Here is a 23,208-nt window from a genome sequence, read left to right as displayed (position 1 = left end):
TTGTGGCTTTAATTTGCATTTTCCTAATGATTAGTGAGGTTGAACATTTTTTCATTTGTCTATTGGCCATCTGTATGTCCTCTTTGGAGAAATGTCTGTTGAGGTCCTATGCCCATTTTTTATTGGATTGTTTGTTTTTTGGTGTTCAGTTTTATGAGCTCTTTATAAATTTTGGATATCAACTTAACTCCTTATTGGATGTATCATTGGTGAATATCTGGTTCCATTCAATAGATTGTCTTTTCCTTTTTTTTTTTTTTTACGGTAGCCTATGGCAACTCATTGCCACAGGGGCTGCAGCCCAGCTCCAGGTTGAGCCATTGTTCAGCATCTTAGCTGTAGAGGGCAGTGTCACTGGCCCTCATATGTGGGATCCGAACCGGGGCCCTCTGGCATCCCAATCCAGTTCTTAACTATCGCGCCACTCAGCCGGCCCAGATTGTCTTTTCCTTTTGTCGATGGTTTGCTGTGCACAGACTTTTTAGTTTGATGTAGTCCCATTTGTTTGTTTGTTTGTTTGTTTGTTTGTTTTTGTTTCCCTTGCCCAAGGAGATATATCAGAAAAAATTAAGAGCAATGTCAGAGAATGTACTGCCTATGTTTTCTTCTAGGGCTTTTACTGTTTTGGGTCTTACATTTCAGTCTTTAATCCATTTTGAGTTTATTCTTGTATATGGTGTAAGAAAAAAAAAAAGGATTTCTCTAGGTCAACCTGACAGGCTGAAAATTATTTGTCTTTATATTCTTCCTTTTCTATTAATGTATGGGAAAAGGAAATTTCTGCTTTTTCAATTTGCAAGTGAATTTTCAATTTGAAATAAATTGGTATAAAAAAGAACATTCATTCTGTAGTTTTAGAATTTGGCTTGTCATTTAAAAAAAGTATAGCAGAATCATCACTTTAATAATCTCGAGACAATTAAGGATTTGAATGACTTACAAATTTATGACTGTTAAGATTTAAAGCCTCGTAAAAAACACGTTTTTCAAGAATGTCATGCTCATCATTTTTTAAGGCTTATTATCATTTAATTTCTGATGTCCTGGTGATATGTGCTTTAGGTTTTACCTTGGTACTAAAAATTGACCAAAAGGGCATGAAAATAAGTGAGCAACTGAGTCTAGTCTGGTGAGTGATGTCTTTCCAAAACTTTAAAAACAAGTTATACCAATACATTTTCTCAAATACGATAGGATCACACCCCTAGTATATCTTGTTTGAACTTTGACAAAATAAAACTTTAGTTCACATTGTAGGTATATGATAAGTATGTAAATTATATTTGAAAAATTTTTTTAAATTGGAAACCAAACCAAACATTTAAATCAAAATTCCATGTGTTAGCCGAGGGGGGAATATGGAAAGCTGATGGTGAGTACATTGTCCTGCGTCCTGGAGCTGCCGCCTGAGTCAACCACCCCGTTTGCCCAGATCTCTCAGGGATATCTCCTAGGTTCCAGCTTCACATGCTCCAATGTGCTTTCTTATATCCTGGCAATAAAATTTTCCCTTAGTTCCTGAATATATTCCAGGAGAAAGAGGGAAATGCATTAGCCCAGCCACCATTGACCTGAAGAAAAATTACTAGAAATTTCTTTGACACTGGAACTGGTAACCCGAGAATCAGAATTTGGAATTTGCTGGTCAAACATCCCTTGGGTCACTTCTTCCTGAAACTGCCATCCAAGGGGATCGCTCTGCAGTTGTTGGAAGGACGGTGTTATAGCCTTTTGATGGGTTGGAGAAGTTCTGCAAATGTGGTCAACAGAATTGTTGGTGTGGAGTAGCCACGTTAACCACTCCTTACTGACTAAGCACAAAACAGGCCAGTGTGAGCCTAATAGCTTGGCTATACAATCACACTAGCAGAAATTGAGGTGCAGGATAATCAAAACTAAAGTTGCAGGCTGCATTTTAAAGGCACGAAAGCACCAAAAGAAACACTGAAGATGTGAAAAACATAAAAGCAAGTGTTTGAGCACCAAGGTATTAAAAACAAGCACAATGAAGCCTTGTTTACTGGCCATTGTAAGATAAGGGATAGCCCTGTGATAACTACCATCCTCTCTTTTCTAGGCCAACCTGACATTTAATATGCGATTCATTTTTCGACCTGGAAAAGTATTATCATAGGCCTTTCTCACCCACATATCCAACATAAATTAGTTTTTCACAAAACAGAATTTCTTCAAATTCCAAAACTCTTTTATTCTCTTTTATATGAAACTTTGAAATATATTTTACTTTTTTTTTTTTTACAGATCCTTACATCAGGGCTTCTTCCCATGGTTTAATCTGTTTTAATGACTCAGGCCATACTTACTGTAGAGTTGGGGGATTGGAGGTTCTGAGCGGTTGAAGAATGTGGGGCAGGGACACAAGAGGAAATGAGTTCGAGACTAGAGGTTGGGGTGTTCGAAATCCAGACTTAGAAGTCATGCAGTTACAGGATGACAAGGTCCAGAACAGGGGTTCTTAACCTGATTGCCTATGAGAACCATCTGGAGAACCTAAAAAATATGCCAAGGCCTGGCCCTACCCCCGTGTCCTCAGGGACCCAGGCTCCTTCCAGCTTTCGCCTTGACCACCCCTAATATGTGGCTGTCTCCTCATGGCTCCAACTTGCAAAGAGACATCCTAAGCACTAGGATAGTAGAAATAAAGAAGAGGCAAAGGGCAAATCAGCTGTCTCTTCAGAGAAATTTCTGGAAGCTGCTACATGATGCATCTGCTTACATTCATTGTGCACAGCTTGATAACATGGCCATACCTAATTGTAAGGGGACATCTCATCATTCTTGGTAGCCGTATGCCCAGCTAAACATTCTATTACTGTGGAAGAAAGAAGAGTGGATATTTCAAATTACGCTAGGTTCTCTGCCACCAAAGAGGAGTGGGTTACGCAGTCTGATATTGGGATCTTCAGACGAGCTGATGGTTATCAAGTTTAGTTATCTCCTCCCATCTCAGGTTGATAGGTGTGAAGAGAAAAGCAGTCTCTAGTTGAGAGGGAGCGAGTTCAGTAAGTGATTTCCTCAGAGGACAACCAAACTTCAAGTAGGGAAAGAATGAAAAGGACGGAGGAGTTAAGGACATCGGGGATTTTCCTGATGGCGACATTATTTCACTCCCTACCATCCATCCCCCAAATGTCTTCCTTTTCTCCTTAATCAGCTCATATTCCATTACAATAATCACTGCTTAGCAATCCCAGCTGCCACTATCCCTCTGTAGTGTTCCTGGGAAATCCCCAACTCTGTAAACTTAACTCCCCACCTCCTCCTCTTGTTTTTTTTAAACTCTTTTTTTTTTTAACTTTATTGGGGAACAGTGTGTTTCTCCCAGGACCCATCGCAAATTGTCCTTCAATCTAGTTGTGGAGGGTGCAGCTCAGCTCCAAGTCCAGTCACTGTTTTTAATCTAGTTGCAAGGGCCCACCATCCCATGCGGGAATTGAACCAGCAACCCTGTTGTTAAGAGCACGTGCTCTAACCAACTGAGCCATCCTGCCACACACACCCCCCCGCCCACCTCCTCCTCCTAAGATTGATAACTACAGAGCTCAAGGAAGGGTGCACTCAGCATGGCCTGCCAGCCCTACAGCATTTCCCTTGAATGGGCTGTGTCCCACTCCTGGGGGGATCCTGTGTGACATTCCTTCCTAGACTCCTAACTCCCCTTCCACTTCCACTCCCTTCCACTGTTGACCTCACTTGATATTTTCAGTGAAGAAGAAATGCAGCAGTCAGGCAGGAGTTCCTTCACTGCCTGCGTCTGAGCCCACATTCTGCCACCCTCCCTTTTACAGTGTTACCTCCCGGCTGCTGTGAAAGGCTGAGCTCTCTACTTTGCACAGTCATGCCCGTCCCTTCTTGCTTTTCTCCTGCAAGGGTATCTTCTCTACTGGGTTGCTCTCATTAACATGCACACGTGTTTAAAAAAGTGCACCAATAGTCTTTGACCCCACATACCTGTCACATACTGTCCCATTTCTTGGCTCTTCTTCACAGCAAACCTTGAGCTCAAGACTCAGATCCAAATGCTCACTTGGCATCTCCACTTGGATGTCGTATAGGTGTCTCTGCCTCTGCACGCCTAAACAGAACTCTTCCTTTCCCGCCACACACTTCATACCCCCTTGCAGCCTTCTGCATCTCAGCAACTGTCACGATTGTCCATTGAGTGGCTCAAGTTAAAAATTTAGCTGTCATCCTTGACTCTCCCTTTCTGTCCTCCCCACTCCACATCTCGTTCATCAACAAGTCCTGCCAGCTCTGCCTTCAGAACACACCCCAAGTGCATGCATGATACTTCTCTTCATCACCATTGCTTCCATCCAGGTCCAAGCTGCATTCTCTCCTAGACTGTTGCAGCAGGCTCCTTGCTCCCACTTTTCCTGTTGTAATACATTTTCTAAGAGTGGCCAGAGTGAGCACTAGAAACATAAATCCAGTAATTCATCATCTTCCCTTTGCACTAGAATAAAACCCCAGCTCCTACTCAGGGCTCAGGGCCGTGCATGCCCTGATGCCCACTCACCTCTGTGACCTCATTTCATACCACCTCCACTAGGGGCACACTGATGTGTCTTCCCCTTAGGGCCATTGCACTTATCCTCAGGGTCACAAACGTCACCTCCCCAGAGAAGCCTTCCCTGAATGCCTTATTTAAAGGGGTTTCCCCTCAGTTTCACCCTATGTGTTTACTTGTTTAATGTCTATCTTACTCCACTATCACTTGTTTGCCGGGAGGGCAGGGACCGTGTCTAGCTCATTCACATCTGTATTCCCAGTCTTTAGAATAGTTATTAACCCCTAGTAGAAACGAATCAAATACTTATTGAATTCCCGAATGAAAAATGTCTGGAGCGTAGTTTGGTTTTTTTTGTCATAGGGCCGCTGTCACTCTCTTATTTAAATGATGACTGCCCCCAAGAGCAGTCACTTCCCGGTCACTGTTTCTAAGGGCCAGGCAAACCAGTTAATTTCCCTTGTTAAGCATTACCTGTGAGGAACAGGGTGCTTTAGAAGTAAAGCACAGCATTCTGGAGGGGGCCATTATCCTCGTTTTTTTTCCAACGCCTGAATTTTGTTTCTGTTGTTGCTGCACTGAGATGTACAGAAGCTGCCTTGTTAAGATCTTTATCGATTCAGTCTCACAGGAAATACAAGAGAAGAGAAACTATTGGGTTGTCGGAAAAGTCATGACGCATTTTTGCAACAAAAAACATAGAAAAAATATATCATGACTTTTCCAACAACCCAATAGACTGCCTTGACAGAGCGTGGGAAAGGAGTGGCTAGAAAGGTGGAGAAGGGACAACCAAGAGAGGTGCCTCCTTGCAAGTTTCCGAGGAGGGGCTCTCCACCCTGTCTGTGCTCACTCTACGAAAGGGGCTGCAAAGGAGAAAACGAGCATTCTCTTGGTCCTCTGAGGTTACCTCTGTGATATAGGTTGACTTTTACCTTTATAGCCAAGGATCATCTTGGCACATCACCAGACAGGGCTTTAGATAATGGCACTCCTCTTTGGGTTAGATTACTTTGCTGGGCAGCTCACAGAACTCAGGAAAACATTTTACTTACTAGATCACTGGTTTATTATAAAAGGATAGAACTCATCAACAGCCAGATGAAAGAGATGGATAGGGCAAGGCATGTGGGAAGGGGCACAGAGCTTCCAGGCTCTCTATGGTGTACCACCCTCCCAGAAGCTCCCCATGGTCCCCAACCTAGAAGCTCTATGAACCCCATCCTTTTGGGTTTTTTTTATGGAGGCTTCATTACATTGTCATCATTGATGAAATGATTGGCCATTGGCCATTGATTCAACCTCCAGTCCCTCTCCCCTGTATGGAAGCCTGGCGGGCAGGGCTGAAAGTTTCAAGCCTCTGATCAATGTTGGTTCCCCTGACAACCAGCCCCCATCTAAGGGGCTTTCCAAAAGTCACCTCATTAGCATATACTCAGGTGTGGTTGAAAGGGGCTTGTAAAAAACAAGACCCCCTTTTAGCTTTATTGCTCTGAAGATTTTTAGGAACTAGGAACAAAACTAAATATTATAACAAAAAATGCCCCTATGGTTCTTATATAGGAAATGTCATGGGGTTCAGAAGCTACATGCCAGGAACAGTAAATGAAGACCAAATACACTGGGAGTGCCAAAAAAAACATATACAAGTGGACACTTTGGTCAACGTTGCTCAAGCAGTAGTTCGCAGTAATCAGAAGTGTCTGGGTGCTGATGGTAACCACTTTGAGCACCTCTTGTAATTGCAGAAGTCAAACGTGACTTGTATTCATCTTTTGTTATCGGTATATATTGAGTATTACAATTTTAATACAGTTTTCCTTTCTTAAAATGTGTATACATGTTTTGGGCACCTTCTGTATATTTCTTATTGTAAATTGCTCACACTTGTTAACCTAAAAAATAAAAGGCCATAGTTAGAGGCAACAAGCATTTATTTGAGATCCAAAAGAATAACTATCTTCAAAGCACTGATTTGGGCAGAAACCCAAATAGTGTTCTGATTAGGAGGTAAAGGCAAGGGGTATTTATCATAAAGGGAAGGGGAATAATTACATGAATATACAGAAGGAATTTCTATGCATGTTAATAAGCTGAGGAAGGAATTTCTATAGATGCAGATAAGCTAACATAGTAATGCTCGTTCTAAAGAGTGTCTTTAATTTTCAGTGGGTAGTTATAACAAACAGTTGTTTGGGATACAGTGCTGCCTTAGGCCCAGTCCAAAGGTGATTTTGCCCAGTTTTAACATCCCAAAGGTTTGAGGAGTAAGACAGTTCCTCTGGGATGGCAGCTTCAACTTAGTTTTAAAATGGCTCTGTTTATATTTTTTACACACTCATAAATGGAATCATATAATATTTGTTCCTCTTGCATATGAGGAAAGAGAGATGATAGGGAATATATAAAATGGAGTCACTTTAACCAAGCTACTAAAATTATTACCATTGTGAAGGCTGAGGCATGAAGAAAGACTCTATTCGTGTTCTAATTAGCCTGGGAGCTTCAACTTTTTGAACTTTTTCCAGTCTTACGTTTATGCCTGAACATACATCTGGACCTCCAGATAACCTTCTGACTACCCCCTGAAGGGCCCACCTATCCAGACCACTTGATTACCCCTTAGAGTTCTGATGTAGACATCCACCTGGCATCCCTCAGCCTGACTGATCACCATCCTGGACCAATCCTAGGGCTAAGAATGCAGGACTGATAACCCTCAAGAATGTACTTTTTACTACAAGAGCTTTTAACTTTTCTTTCTTCTTTGGGACACTTCTGGCTTTTTGCCTAGCTATGCAATAAATCGTTATCATTCACCCCTAGCAAAGCCTCCAGACTCTTTTGGAGTTTGTGCGACAGTCTCCTCATTTTACTTAGCGTGATGTCCTCAAGGTTCTTCCACGTAGCAGCTGGTCAGAATTTTCTTCCTTTTAAAGGCTGTATAATATTCCATTGTATGTATATACCATATTTTGTTTATTCATCTCTTGATGGACATTTGGGTTGATTCCACCTTTTGGCTACTGTGAATAATGCTGCTATGAACATTAGTGTATGAATATCTGCTTGAGTTCCTACTTCCCGTTCTTTTGTGTATATACCCAAGAAGTGGAATTATTGGATCATATGGTAATTATATGTTTAATTTTTTGAGAAAAGAACTCAAAGGATTTTAAACCCATTAATCAATTGGAGAAAAGGGCCGTTTACCGCCTCACGTATGTCATGTAGTATGTTTGGTGTCAGAGAAATGGACATTAATGGGGACATGGCTCCTATTACCTAGAAACACAGGGCCTTGGGATGAAGGACATAGTCAACAGATGCATAAATAATTAACTACCACATACTGTGTCCACGGCCCTAATAAGATATGTATAGAATACTAGGGGAGCACATTACAATAACAATGATTTCTAGTGTTTCTGAAGACTGAATCTCCTTGGATGTTATCCAAGATGGATGCTACCTGAATTCTTGTTCACAGTGGGTAATGCAGTGGAGAAGTTGCAGTGTACATGTTTTTGTTGTACATTTTTTTTAATAGCTAACTCAATCCACCCATCTTTTCTGTGACCTAATTGTCTCTCTCTTTCTCTAGTGGTTTTTAATAGCCAACAGATCTTACAAAGTCAGCGCAGCAAGCTCTTTTTTCTTCAGTGGAGTGTTTGTGGGAGTGATCTCTTTTGGCCAGCTTTCGGATCGCTTTGGAAGGAAAAAGGTCTATCTCACAGGTAATCTATTAGAGTGTTCATGAACGGAATAAAAGGACATATTTCCCTAAGGTCCTCAGGGAAATAATAAGGAGACTGTTTCCTTCAGGCTCTCAGGGGATTGCCATGTGGACCCAGAACTGGTTTTTATAATACTACATGACAAGAGGCCAAACTGCAGCCAGAGTTGATTCTGGCCACACATGTTCAAGTGACGGGCATCACTGCAGAAGGCCAGATATTTGCACTGCAAGCTTTTCATAGGTGATGGTGCTTTCTGTAACCGCCAAATTCTAATTTATGCCATGTTTCTAAGGAGAACAAAGATTGAGAAAGCCTACTAGACCCAGTTCCTTATATCTTGTGTGTGTTGATTCATTTCAAATGAACTCAACAGCATAGTTCTCTTGACGAGCTGAGTGTGAGCTAGGATTTTTACATTTCCAGCATTATTGTGAATAATTGACAACTGTGTGATGGATAGATATTAGCTTGTAACAAAGATAGAAAACCTCAGTTTTTATTTACAGTTTTTAAGAGAAACCATTAAAAAAAACAACCAACAACCATAGCTCAGAAAATTTAAGTTTGCAGAGATTTTTCTTTATAAACTAATGAATATAATTTATTACTTTCACCAAATGCTGTTTTGCCTCTGGATTATTGAATGCTGTTCCTCTCTTTCTAGGATTTGCCCTTGATATCTTATTTGCTATTGCAAATGGGTTTTCCCCCTCATATGAGTTCTTTGCAATAACTCGCTTCCTGGTGGGCATGATGAATGGAGGGATGTCGCTGGTGGCCTTTGTCCTGCTGAACGAATGTGTGGGCACTGCCTACTGGGCTCTCGCAGGTACTACTTAAATCTGTGCAGTTATGGACATGGTAAGCTGCTCCCCAAAACTTTGTAGGGAACCAGTTTAACCCTACAGTCTAAAAATGCATTTGGACATGATGTGCTCTATCCAACTATTAGATTTGCTTTGCTGCGTTTGTTCTTATGACCTTGAATGAGTCACTGTATTTGTATCCTTCTGTGGAAAGTCTGCCCTGGGTGTGCTTTATGGATGGAGGGCTTGCCCCTCATCCTGCATACCATATTGCCTGCACACCATTATCAGAGTGTCAGTTTCCTCAGATGGGCTGTAACTGCTTTTTAACCTTAAACTGAAAAATAGTTCAGAGATAGGAAGTACTAGAAACTCCTTTCTCAGAGCTTTCTTGTTCTTTTATTTAACCCTAGCTCCATAGGCCTTTCTGGTTTTTACTGTTCTCTTCAAATCAGCAGATAGTACGATTGGAACATTTTTTTACTGATGTTTAAGTTTCAAAATCGAGGTCATATTCTGTATTAACTATCTCATCATCTTCTCAGTGTAGTAAAATAAATGATTTAAAAAGTTTATTTGACTTAAAATAATGTCTTGGGGGAGTGTCTGTATCTAAGACTCTACTTTGTGGACTGTAGGTTTGCAATGATAACTTTTTTGTTTGGTTTGCTTTTCATTTATTTGGCAATTATTGCACCCTCTTAATGGCCGTGGACCACGATCGCATGACTTACAGACACATGTCTAAGTGAGGGCATAGATGAGAGAGTGCCTGCTGTCGTTTGCTGAGCATCTGTGATGTACCGGCTACCACACTAGGCACTTGACACGTATCTGTAAGTTTCCTGGAGCTCGTAAGTTAAGAATTTCTACCTTCATCTTATGGATGAGGAACCTGAGCCTCTGGAAGGTGAGATGATATGCTTATAAGGTGATAGGGCCAGGATGGTAACCTGGGTCTGGTTGATGCCCAGGCTCATGTGGTCCCACAGTTCCCTGAGGTCTCTCCTCTTGGAACTTCACTATATCTACTAAACTGCTGTCCAAGCTGAAGGATGCAGAGGGCTGGACAAGTTAGAAGCAGGCTGGTGAGCAGAGACACCAGTTCCATCCCAGCAGGACAGGATTTCTGCCCGTGGCACGCACAGTGGTGCTTTACGACTCACTGCACCTAGAGCAGCCCCCAAAGCCCTTAGAAATGGGCTTTCTTCCCCAGCCCAGCTCCTGAGCTAGGACCAGTGAGAAAACTCCTCTGAGTCTTCAGTTAGCATGGAGACTATAATGTCATTTTTTTCAGACATGGGGTCTGATTTGCTGGGACTTTCCAAGAGATTCTTAATGATGGTGACCATGACCTTTTGCGTTATCCAGAGAAGACACAAAGGCACTCCTTCCTGTGGTTTTAGTGTTCCTGAATCCAAAACCTTGCTCATGTAGAACCTCATGAGTGCCTGTGTTTCATGTACCTAGCACCTTCCTCCATTAGACTATTCACGTTTGACTTTAGTTGTTCCATGAAGAAGATGCTCTTTTATAAAACGCATATACTGCCCTCTCCCTTCCAGATCATTTAGGATGATTCCTGCCCCATTTCATGCTTTGGTAAAAAAGAAGAAAAGCCTCCTGGTCTTTCACACCCTTGCCAGTTTTCTAAAGCCATTGAGGATTTCTATGAAAATACTTTAGCCCCTCATTCTTATCCTTGAAGCTGGGTTAAGATGAGGCTACTAAAAGTTCTGTAGCAGAGAAAAAAGGGAGAAAGGGGGGGAAAAAACACCAAAAAAACACAATAGTGAAGGAACCAGGTGGTTGCCACATTCAATGTGAAATTAGAGTGCCTGCGAGAGAGTTCCCGGAAAGCCAGGGCACTGACCTGCTCCCAGGACGGAAGGATGCTCACGATGGCCGCTGGAACTCTTTCGTGCGGAGTTTCCTTCTCTCCCCTACAACTTGGGGTCTTCCCCAGACTCTTATCCTTGACCTTTTTTTTTTTTTTTTAAACTTTACTGGGGAACAATTTGTTTTTTCCAGGACCCATCAGCTCCAAGTCAAGTTGTTGTCCTTCAATCTTAGTTGTGGAGGGCGCAGCTCAGCTCCGAGTCCCATCACCCTTTTTCAATCTAGTTGCAGGAGGCACAGCCCACCATCCTATGCGGGAGTCGAACCGGCAACCTTGTCGTTCAGAGCACATGCTGTAACCAACTGAGCCACCCGGCCGCCCCATAGGGCCTTTCTTTCCAAACTGGTTTTGTTTCTCTCCAGCATAGTCTTATCTACTCCTATGGCTTCAAATATGCTAATAGACTGTAAGAAGTTGGGGGGAGGGGACTAAATGTTTAACAATAGGGGATTAGTTGGAAGTAGGCGAATTGTTCAGCAGTAAAAAAAAATAATTTGGAAGATTATACTTGATTACAAAATAATATTTGCTGTATATATAAAATACACAAAGTAAAGTATGTATACTAGTAGAAAGGTATAAGTATAAACTGAAAATATCCATTTTTGACCAATGTGCAGTGTGGTGCTTAATAATAAGAATGAGGCTAATTGAAAATTATTGAGAATTAAAAAATAAAATACTGAAGCTATGAAACATTTTATATTAATGTATTTATTTATTTTGTCCTTGTAGTAACATCTTACAACAGAAGGAATCGATGTCCATTGTAAAATAGAATCCAGGAGTATGTACAAGTGAAGTACAAAGAACGCACACAGTGCTCCCCGCCATGGTTAGCATATGGCTGTGGATCCAGCCGGAGCTCTCCCTTGCATGTCTGTTCCGCAGCGTTCGCTTATTAAACAGACCCTGGCACAGAGCAGACTCTGCTTTTTCAGGCACGTAGGATAAAACAGTGGCAAGACGGGTGGGCGAGGGAAGGTCCTCGCTCTCATAGCGCTTATGTATTAATCAGGAGGCCAGACAAATATGAGGTAATGTCAGAAAATTATAAGTACAATGAAGAAAGTGTAACAGGGTAACGGACTAGAACAGTAATGGCGGGGGACAGTTGCTGTAAATAGGATAGTTGGAGAAAACCTTGAGGTAGGCATTTGATCTAAGACGTGAGTAAGGAGGAGACCCAGGCGTGTGAAATTCTGAGGCCGCATTCCAGCCGGATGGGATAGCAAGGACGCAGGTCCTGAGGCAGGAGTGAGCTTCTCTGAAGAAGTGGAAAGACACCCGTGGCTGCAGGATGGAGAGGCACAAGGAGACTGGAGGGAGAGCAAGTTGAAGGGACTAGATGACATAAGGCCCATGATAGGCCAAATGGGGAATTTGGTTTTTTTATGCAAAGTGCAGTGGGAAAATATAATTGAGAAATGATAGGCTCTTACATACAGAAAGATCACCTGGTAGGTGTGTGACGAATGGATTGTAGCAAGAGTAGAAACTGAGGGGTCATTCAGGAAGATGTTGTGGTTGGCCCCACGAAATCTGATGGTGGCTTAGACAGGTGGTAGCAGGGGAGGAGGAAAGACGGTGCCTTTGAGCTGGATTTGGGCGGCAACGTGACTCGCTAAAGAGCCAGCAGAGAGGGGACGAGAGAGGAGACATCATGGCATATGCTTGAAAACTGGATGGATCCTTGGTGCCATCTACTAAAATGAAGTTATCACTATACATTATTTTCTAACCTGCTGAAATTTGACTTTTACTAGTGCAAACTGAGCAGGAAATAGCAGACTTGAAATTAATTTAAACTAAGCAAAAACCTGAGAAAAAGGCAAAAATATCCAAAGGCCCATAAACAGTTACAAAACCACCTAGAGTGTTCCAGAGTTACAGTATGCAAAAGTGGTGATTTGAAATGTTCATTTTTAAATTAAATTTGTTAACCATATATCCTAGAGCCTTACCATATCTGCATCTCAACATTTTATCTCTATTATCACTGCCAGGCATACATGTGCGACTTCTTGCTGGACATTAGATATGAATGTCTATCGGCCCCTTAAATAAAAATAATTGCTTTCTTTCACCTAAAATAAAATCTCCAACATCTTCTGGGACCTCTATCTATGATAATGATGTTACAGTATTTAAAGTCACCAAACTAGAATCTTTGAGTCATTTCCTCTTGTCCATCAGATCCAGTCGATACCAGGTCTTACTAATTGTGACAGAGAATCGACTCTGATGAATCTATGGATAAAGGGAAGTCATTTGGTTAGCATGACTGAGCCCAGAAGAGCCAGGCCTCAGAGATGCCCAGAGCCTGGAAGTCAGATGCTTTCCATCTCTGTTCCCCATCCTCTCTAAGAAGCTTCCTCTGCTCAGTCAGGGATGGGGCCCAGCAGCTCTCAGCTTTCACCACCAAACCCAGTATTTAAAATCCTGGGTAAAAGCTCTGATTGGCTAGGCTGGGACCACCCTTGCAGCTAGGGGAGTTCTGATTGGCGGCTCCCTCTTGAACTGCAGGGATGAAGTAAGGGGAGGTCAGCACTCCAAAATGACCAAGGGGTGTACTTGGAATTAGGGGTGCTACATAGACAATATTTTATAATAGACACTCACCACAGGAGGCTTTCAAATGGCTTTTGGGGGAAAGTTAATTGATGTAACGGGTTATATCCATGTTATAGTAGGACAGTGTAACATTTGTATAGCATGCATTATTTTATCTGAAACTAACAACTACCCTTTGAAGTAAGTATTATTTCTTTTTCACTGAGGAGGAACCTGAAGCTCAGAGACACTTAGTGATTTGCCCAAAGTCACACAGCAGCATGCAACAGAAGTAAGGCCTGAACTTGGTTCCTCTGAAAAGGTCCCATGGACTCTGTTCTTTTTTGTCTACATTGTTGTCAGTGGATACTGAGTACTCAGAACTGTTCTGAACAAGGACAAAAAGCCTAATTCTTGGAAACCAGGTGCTAGCTGATGCACTGTAATGAACCTGTAATAGCTATTGCTTATCTTAAGTCATATTGGCCCCATTCCTTACTTATCGGACCATGCATTCTGATTTGGTGTTCCAAGAACGCGCTGAGCATGTCATGTCAGCTCTCCCTTTTGCCTCACTAGGGTAAACGGTATACACTTTATTATTTCTATTTATAGGTTGATAATCTAGGAACAGAAATAAAACATTTGTTTTGCAGGATTGTTGTAGAAACACTTTGTAACAGGATTAACCAAGTCCTGTTGGTGTGGGGTGCCCGTAGAAGCCCACTTTTCTCTAGAAGGGGGCTCCGAGACAGGAATGTAACAAAATGCATTCTCTCCAGTCAGACCAACCAGGGTACCAGTCCCAGTCATGCCACACACAGCTCTGTGTCCTTAGACAGCGGCACCTAACCTCTGAGCTATTTTCTCCCTCTGTATATGGCTAATAATGGTAACTGCTTTATAGGACAATGTATGTAAAAGGCTTGATGCTCAATAAACAGTTGCTATTATGTAAGTAAATAGTAGCTATTTCTACTACCAGTAGCAATAGTAGCAGTTATGGAAAGTGTGATGGAGGTAAAGAGCTTGCAAGTATATTGGGCAAGCCAGTGGGTTTAATACCCATCTCGGCATTTATTTAAAAAAATACAGGATTCTTAATAATCCCTTGGTTGATTTTTTTTTTCTTCTTCTATCAGTGTGCTGACAAAAATCCATGCTTCATGGAGCTTATATTCCACTTGGGAGAGACAGACAATAAATAAATAAATATAAAATGTTATATATCTGATGGTGATAAGTAGGGAGGGGGCAATAGAGAGGATTGAGAGTTAGGTTGTGATTTTAAATGATTTCAGGGACAACTTCTGTGACACAGATGAAGTCCCATTATTGCAATAATCTCATGACCTAAAACGCCAGATAGCAAAATGTATTTCCGAGCCTGAGCCATGGGCTCAGCACATGTCAGTACAACATGCAGTGCAGAAAGTGCGGGCCCTTCAAATGTATCTTGACCACAAGTGGTTTGTAATTTTCCTCTGTCCTTTCTTCTTGCCCACTCATTTGCTGGTCTCTTTTCTATTATATCATCTGATGCTCGGTATTTGTATAGGTTTTTCTTTCCTGATGACATCTCACAAGGAAGGACTTGGCTCTGTGACTGGGGTTGGAAATGGCCTGAAGATGGTGCCTCGCCAGTAAAAGTCTCTTTTCCCCAAATTAGGCTCGATCGGAGGCCTCTTCTTCGCAGTTGGCATTGCCCAGTATGCCCTGTTGGGGTACTTCATCCGCTCCTGGAGAACTCTGGCCGTGCTGGTTAACCTGCAGGGAACGGTGGTCTTTCTCTTATCTTTGTAAGTAGTTTTTCCTTGTGGAGTTTTAATTCAACCAGCAGAAGGAATGTCTTAAGAGGAGGCAGGTCAGTGAGCAGCGTTCTTCCCTTTCAGGAGTTTGCCTGAACCGACTTGGGTGAAGAACTAAATTCCACAAGCGCTCCAATGCTTGGCAGCTTCTGGGAAGAGAGATGCTAAATTAATTCAGAATTCAGGTATCCCTCGTTTACAGTAACCTCTCAGTAGACCACATTTTATCCTTCCAATTGTGACGTAGGTAGGGTACCCATTTCTTTTTTAACCTGCCGCCTCAAGCTTAAAGACCCTCAGGCTGGGTCAGACTGTGTGCTAGATGTGAGACTGACGTTTGATCTTGTAGAACGGCCTGTTTGTATTGGAGACGTCGTAGCAATGACTCATCCGACAGATGAGTGTCATTTCAAGGCCTCGGACTGTGGACGTGGGAAGATTCTTGGATATGGGACAAATCCTTAGTGCGCCTGCGCTCATTGTAGGACAAGGACCATTTCCTGGTCAGGGCAGGGTTGATGAATGACTCACCCCCAGCGTCACACTGCGGTGCTCTAAATGCTCAAAGGCGAGCCACCCACATAGGGCTGTGTCACCAGAAATTTCAATGTGTTTCTGAAAGGTTTTCTACCCAGGTATCAGACCTCTGATTTTAATCATTGAAATCGTTGGGATAAAAACAGTTTCTCAGCCGGTGGTACCAGCTTTCTTCTGTGCCAGAAAGCGAGGGATACCTGGAGTAGAATGTTCATTCAGATGGATCTTTAATTTAGTTGTTCTTTATTCAGGTTGGAAAGTAAGAGAGTTGTTAAGTGTGACAATGAATATGGTAGAAATAGTTAACCTATATTTCAAAAGTAAAATTTATTAAATACAGTTGTGTAAACTGGAGGGAGATAATTTTATTAGAAAGGGAAACTAACAATATTTTGTTAGCTTGGGTATTATACATTTTGGGAATAAATGGGTGCCAAGTATTGTCCTTGAAGTAATAAGAGTTCATGTACAACATATTGGTAGATAAATGAATTTTCTTTTGAAGTATTTAAAAATCTCATATCGCTCAGTCTGATCTGGCCCTCACCTCTCCTTCAATAGTAGAGTGACTTTGATGGATGATACAAGCCATTCTGCCTTTCTTTTCTGAGTGTGTGGTCTGACTTTGTCACCGCTTAGTGCTAGGTGAGGTTCATCTCTTTACTGGGAAATGAATTTGGGTCATAGAAAATAGGAAACAGAGAGAGACGAACATGTGAAATTGAAGTATATTTATTCCCTTAGGCCTGGAGTGGAAGGTTTCCCATAATCGGCCCCCGGGTTACTTTCTCTAATTTTCTCTGTCCCATTTCCCACACTGTGTCTCAGGCACACTGAGCTGCTTGTTTTTCCCAGTATACACATACTCGGAGCTCCCTGACTGCAACAGGCTCCTTGCTAGGTTACATTCTCCCCAGGACCAAAGCCCAGGGCCTTCTACACAGTAGATTCCTTTGTATCCACTGGGCAGATGTCGGCACAAACACATTTGGAATTAGCCATCAGCAACATAAGAGAAAGTCACATTATTTTAGGGTCATCCTTGTGTGTGTGTGTTTGTCTTACTAGAGCCATTATTACGTAGCTTAGAAATTCCTCATTTGCACAAGGCTTGAAGTTGAAGAGTTTTCTTTTAAAAAGCAGTGCCCCCTGAATTTGCAAGGGTTTTTCCACTTTTTAAGACATTCACAGAACATTTTTGAGCAGAAACAACACTGTTAAATGAGCACTGTAGCTTCTGAAGAAGATCACCGCACTGTGTAAAGAGCAGCGTGTTCAAAGGCCTGCTTTTTCTTGTCAAAACATGTCTTACTGTTCGGTCTGCACAATCTCCATGTTTTGGAAGTCATATTCCCAAACCTGCCCATTGGCAACTAGGGGAGCCTTTGCTATTGAGAAGCTGATTGGCTTCTCAAAATGTGGAGCAATATCAGGTCCTAAGTTTGCATAATCAAGACCAGCTTTCCCAAGTAGAAATACTGGGGGTCCCAAAAAAATGGATACACATGACTTGTATTGATCTTTTGTTATCGGTATGTATTATTACAATTTTAATAAAGGTTTTCCTTTCTTAAAATATGTATACATGTTTTTGGCATCCTCTGTAATTTGATTAACTCAGAGTTAAATTTCCAAAGCCTGAATCTCTCTCAATTGTCATCTTTAAAAATGATTTATAGGGCCGGCCGAGTGGTGCAATGGTTAAGAGCTGGCTTGGGATGCCAGAGGGCCCCGGTTCGGATTCCACATATGAGGGCCAGTGACACTGCCCTCTACAGCTAAGATGCTGAACAACAGCTCAACCTGGAGCTGGGCTACTGTGAGTTGCCGGCGACGGTGTAGGCTGCAGCCCCTGTGGCAGTGGGTTGCCATGGGCTACCGTGTGTAGCCAGCAGCCAGCGTGAGCAGCCGCAGTGAGCGGCCATCCAGAAGCCGGCAACTGATGTGCCTCGCCCGGGAAGAGTACAATGATGGTGCCAACTTGGACCAGTGAAGCAACGTCCTCCACAACTAGACTGAAGAACAAAATGACAGCAACTTGTCTGTTCCCCTTCCCCCAATTCCCCAGCACTGTTCCCATCCCCCCAATTCTCCAATAAAAAAATCGTTAAAAAAATGATTTATAAAGTCTTAAAAGTAATTTTTATTGCTTATAAGCAACTCTGAAAACACAGAGAAGTTTAAGGGGAGGGGAAAATGACTTAAATTACCCAAAGATAATGCCTGTCACTTTTTTTTTCCTCGCTGTCCTCCTCAGTTTTAAATATTATCAGATATTTTCTAGTATTCCACTTATTTGTTTAAGTATAGTATCTGTAGTCATCCCAGTAGTCTTTTTTTATTCTTTTTATTTGTAGTTAGACTTAATCAGGTTATTTGCATGGCATCCCATATGGCCCTGTGGATAGGGCTAGTAGATCCAATGGGTGATCAGCAGACCTAACTTCCAACAGAACAATATTTCACTTGATTATTTCCTATTTTTCAGTAGTAATAATCAGTTGGCAATGAGGAAGTAAGTAAAGGGATTGTTCAGGATGTTGTAGAAGGCCGTTGTTCCTGCTTCTGTTGACAGTTAAAAGTGGTATGTAGATGGGCTCTCCCCGGTAGCAAGACTCCTGGGAACATTCCTGCCTTTTTGTTTCCATTTCCTTTCCCCTCTGCACCTATTCCACTGCTGCATACAAAATGAAAGTGCCTAATAAATGGTTATTGACAGACTGGCAGTCCATGAAGTCCCAAGTTATGTGATGTTTGTTGCCAGTTCACTACCCTTACTGAAAAGCATGGCAAATTCTAAAACGCACCTTAAATAGCCAATATTATTTATACGAGTTTCGTTTTAGGTCAGTAATGTCAAATTACATTCAAAGGTACTTGAGGTTGTGTTTAGTATACAAGGCTTCCATGTTCCTATCACAGTTTTGTCTTTGAAAAGTCCTCTAAAAGGGTATTGTAGAACTGTGAAGGCGAGAAGAGAGCCATGATATCTAAGCCTTGAAACGGTTGGAAGATATCAGGGAAAAATAAATATTCAGTAACACCCTTAGTTGTAGAAAGTTACTGTTGTTTAGTAAGTGGAAGTCAACCAAAAAGTAACTTTTATTCTTTAAGGCCTTGGGGGATCAGAAAATATCATTACAAGACATATTAAATTGGATGTGTCAGCTGATTCGAGTATTTTGAAGCAGTAAATGCTCAAAAGCAACTAATTTGTGATAAACCCTGTTTACTTTTTATGTGCAGTATAAAATAATCTCTACCTTCTTAGTATCACTACATTAAAAGCACTTTTTAAAATATTTTTTTTGATGGGATAAAGATTTTTTATCTTCTTTTGTGAGGCTGTTTCAGAACTTAAAAAAACCTACTATCTCTGCAGTATTATTCTAACAACAGTTGGCTGTGAATTACAGTCATATCTCTGACCTGTGCTTTGTATTCATATTGTAGACGTAACTGGTACTTCATGTGTTAACATTTGCTTAAGAGTAAATGCATACTGTTTACCATTTTTACTGTTACTTTGGAAGCGTGTTCTTGGTTTCCATTCATAAAGCAGACCCCATTTGATGCTGTTGAAAGTGCCACCCCCCCATGTCAGTGGGAGAGTCAGGCTTTAGACCCAACGTGGAAGCCGGTTGTGGTGAGGGATTTTGCGTCCCACCTGCCGTAGGTCAACTGACTCCTTTCTGTGCACACGTACCTATATGAATATACAGCCTTTAATGACGTCTCTTTCAGATTCATTCCTGAATCACCTCGTTGGTTATACTCCCAGGGTCGACTGAGTGAGGCGGAGGCTGCTCTGTATCTCATCGCCAAGAGGAACCGCAAGCTCAAGTGTACGTTCTCACTCACACCCCCGGCCAACAGGAGCTGCAGGGACACCGGAAGTTTCCTGGACCTGTTCCGGTACCGGGTCCTCTTGGGGCACACCCTGATCCTGATGTTCATCTGGTAATTATTTTTCTATCGATAGGGTGAACATTCATTTTCAACTCAAGTTGCTAAAGGTCTATTGATAATCTGAATTTTACCGCTTTTGTCAGCATGAGGCTGTTTTCACAGAAGCAAGCTCCACCCCCCCACCACCACCCTGGTCCCTTAGTACCTAGTTTTGTGCTTCCCTCTGTTTTCACACCCTCCCTCTCAAGGAGGAAATGAGGGCGCCTGATGCAGGTTTACTGAACTTTACTAAACAGATGTCAGAAACACATCTCTGCTCTTGAGGTATCTGGTGTAAATATTTAGTCCCCCCTCTCTCCCACCCCCACACCCCAAAAAACGGAAAGCAGCAAGCATAGAAGAAACAGAAGAGTTTCTAAATAGGACTTTAAAAATGTACCTTGATTTTGGCATCAAGCAGTCGGATAGCACATTGTCATTGCAGTGCCCTGAGCTGTATTTTCTTCAGCATTCCCACTCACTCTCTCAGACGGCTAAGTGTTACTCCTTGGACAGTTGGGGTCCTGGGCGTGTGAAGTGACTGGACTCGATACCACATATGCAAATCGGAATGAATGGATCCACACTCTCTGAACCTGATATTCAAGTTTAGCTTATTCAAACTGCCTCTCAGAGTGCTCTTGGCATTCATGTAAATGGCATTGAATGGTTCAAGATGGTTCTACTTAAAGAATGAAGTTATGGAAAGAGGAGAAATGGGTGGACAGTAGTACATACAATTTGGGAAGTGCACCTGTGTTTTAACATTGCATATTTTGTTAGGGAGCCATAGACGTCATTTGGTCCAGCATTGGGTGTGGACATCACATTTACTGGCCTAAGGTGGTTTGTATGTATTTGCCATGAAGCCTGCTTGGAAACCTACATTATCCCATGGCGATAAAGGAGAGTAATTTTATATGAAAGTGATTGATGTATAAAGCTAAGATGTAACAGTAAGTAGATCGAGACTAAGAAGCTGCGAAGATATTTTTTCTGTATCGTGATTCTCTTTGCTTACCCATCATGCACTGGCCGCCGCCTGGATGGTCAGGGGCCATGTCACACCACCTTCCTTAGGGAGGCAGCACAGGGCTGGAATATCACAGATGGCATAATAAATATTGAACTAAGGACGCACAAGCTTGAAGGCATGGAGACGAAGGGACCCTTTACAAGCCAAACCTGACAACACAGCATAGGAGCTCATTTGAGGTCCTACCTATTGTAAAGGAAACACTTACAAAGTATGTTCAGGTGCCTTGGGCTTCATAAACCTCTGCATTTACATATCACGCAGACGGTCAAACCCTCTGCCTTGAAGGATCCCCTTCCTTCTTGGGGAGTATTTACTTCTTGTTTTTTAAGATTTTTTTGTATTTTAATTTTTTTAAGGCATATTCATTTTGGGGTTCTGACCTTCAGGGGATAAAAAAACAACAAATGAACAACAAACAAAACTTAGAGCCAGGGAGAATGTCCCTGCTTACTTTCTATCGTACCCAGACAGCCAAAGGAATTCTTCTCAAATACACTTCTTTCCCCCGGGCTCAGAATGTTAAAATACATGGTAATAGAGACAATGTCATTTCACACACTGCCGTTCTTTTTGAAGATGCTATAAAATTCTAAAGTCTTCTCTGTGGGTCTGTCATTGAAGAAAAGCCTTAAATGGGGAGTAAAATTATACCTCTGTGTTTAACATCTGTTCCTTTGATTATTTCCCACAGTAGTGCCTTTTTAAATAGTTCTTTGGTGCCCTAAATATACTGTTAAATATTATGCAAGCATTTTAAATTTTGTTTGGGGCCCATAAAGAGCATTGAAATGATTTTAATTGCTGTAGTCACTCATCCCAATGACCAGCTCTGCCATCACGGAAACTTGCAGGCAGCATCTCCACCTTGGAAACATATGCCTTCCTTGCCCATTGTCTCTCACCACCAGCTGGTAACTAACTTCCTCTAGTATCCTGAACCGGCTTTGTTTATTCATGCTCTGGCTGCTACCATCATAGCTTGGTTTACATGGATGTGTGTGTTTTCATGGCCGGCATTAGCTCCCTGGGACTTCTATTTTACATACAGACTAGACACACACTAGCACATACAGGACATCAGGAATAGCATTATTTCAGAGCAGGGTCTCTACTGCAGGTAGAAAGGATTTTTTAAATAGTTTAGAAAATGGCATGGGTTTAAATTTGTTATGCCTGCTTCTTTTTTTTCAATAAATTTTTTGTTTGTTTTTCAAGATTTTATTGGGGAATTGGGGAAGGGGAACACTGTGTTTTCCCAGGACCCATCAGCTCCAAGTCAAGTTGTCCTTCAATCTTAGTTGTGGAGGGCGCAGCTCAACTCCAAGTCAAGTCGCCCCTTTCAATCTAGTTGCGGGGTGCGGGGTGAGGAGGGGGATTGTGTGGCGGGGGTGGCATAGCCCACCATCCCATGTAGGAGTTGAACCAGCAACTTTGTTGTTAAGAGCATGCTCTCTAACCAACTGAGCCATCTGGCCGCCCTTGCCTGCTTCTTACAGACAACTCAGCAGCACCTTGCATCCTTACATGTGACGTCTTGATTACAACACTGCTCATTGTCCTTAGTATATGAGTGACAGCTTTACCCCGGAAGAGGTAATAGGAAGTAGCTGCTGCCCCTGGCTCATTTGCCGGAGAGGGAGGAGCAGCACTGAGCAGTCCCGCTCCAAGGGGCCCCTCTCTCCTCCTGCCCCCGCCCCGCCTTGGTTTTTGTAGCCCATTCTTAACAGCCCGGGGTACTGGGCACAAACTTAGCTATTTTGGCAGAGATGGACAGAAAGCTTCGCCTTTCCCATTTGACTTCATCATAGCCCAGAGCTCCCTGGACTTTTTCTAAGGAAAACTAGAAGGAAGTAAATAAGAACTTCCCCATTGTAAACACTTGTCAAAGTGAATTGCAAAAACATAAGAACTGGCAAACTGCCAACGCCCAAGTGTTTTATAGGAATTTATGATTTCCGGAAATGGAGCCATATATTAGCAAAGCCTAGTTTCAGGGTTTTCTGTTTGTTCGTTCAGTCCTATTTTGTTTAGTTTTTAATAATGCCGTTTCCTAGACACAAACATTACTGTTATTCCCTTCACTCTGTCTGAGGAAGTCCCAGCTTGCAGCTTCAAGATGGCACTTGGTTTGGCTTAGCTCCTGGGCTCCCTAGTTCCTGGCCGAGGGAGGTGGGCTCAGGCAGGCACAGAGCCGGCCCCCTAGGAGGCGCTCCCTAAGTGTCTCAGCAATGGCGTGCAGAACTAAATAAACGAATGGCTTTTCAGAGGGCCCTTCCCCGGTTGATTATCCTGGAGCATCCGGCCTCTGCCATCACCCTTGTCTTTTCTTTCCTGTTTTGGGCGTCT

General features: G+C 42.3%; 1 protein-coding gene across 1 annotated transcript in view; it reads left to right on the top strand.

The window, feature by feature from the left end:
* SLC22A15 (solute carrier family 22 member 15) overlaps nt 1–23,208 on the top strand; it is a gene marked incomplete at its 3' end in the record, with an annotated part of 73,261 nt that overhangs the window by 35,268 nt on the left and 14,785 nt on the right. The window contains exons 3-6 of the mRNA XM_019661454.1: nt 8,136–8,268; nt 8,936–9,100; nt 15,200–15,329; nt 19,620–19,835. Coding sequence (XP_019516999.1) covers nt 8,136–8,268; nt 8,936–9,100; nt 15,200–15,329; nt 19,620–19,835 — 644 coding nt within the window. The remainder of the gene's footprint in view (nt 1–8,135; nt 8,269–8,935; nt 9,101–15,199; nt 15,330–19,619; nt 19,836–23,208) is intronic.

This window comes from Hipposideros armiger, unplaced genomic scaffold (assembly GCF_001890085.2).
Source record: "Hipposideros armiger isolate ML-2016 unplaced genomic scaffold, ASM189008v1 scaffold_349, whole genome shotgun sequence".
In the NCBI taxonomy this organism is placed as follows: domain Eukaryota; kingdom Metazoa; phylum Chordata; class Mammalia; order Chiroptera; family Hipposideridae; genus Hipposideros; species Hipposideros armiger.
This window is presented reverse-complemented; position numbering and strand designations above follow the sequence as displayed.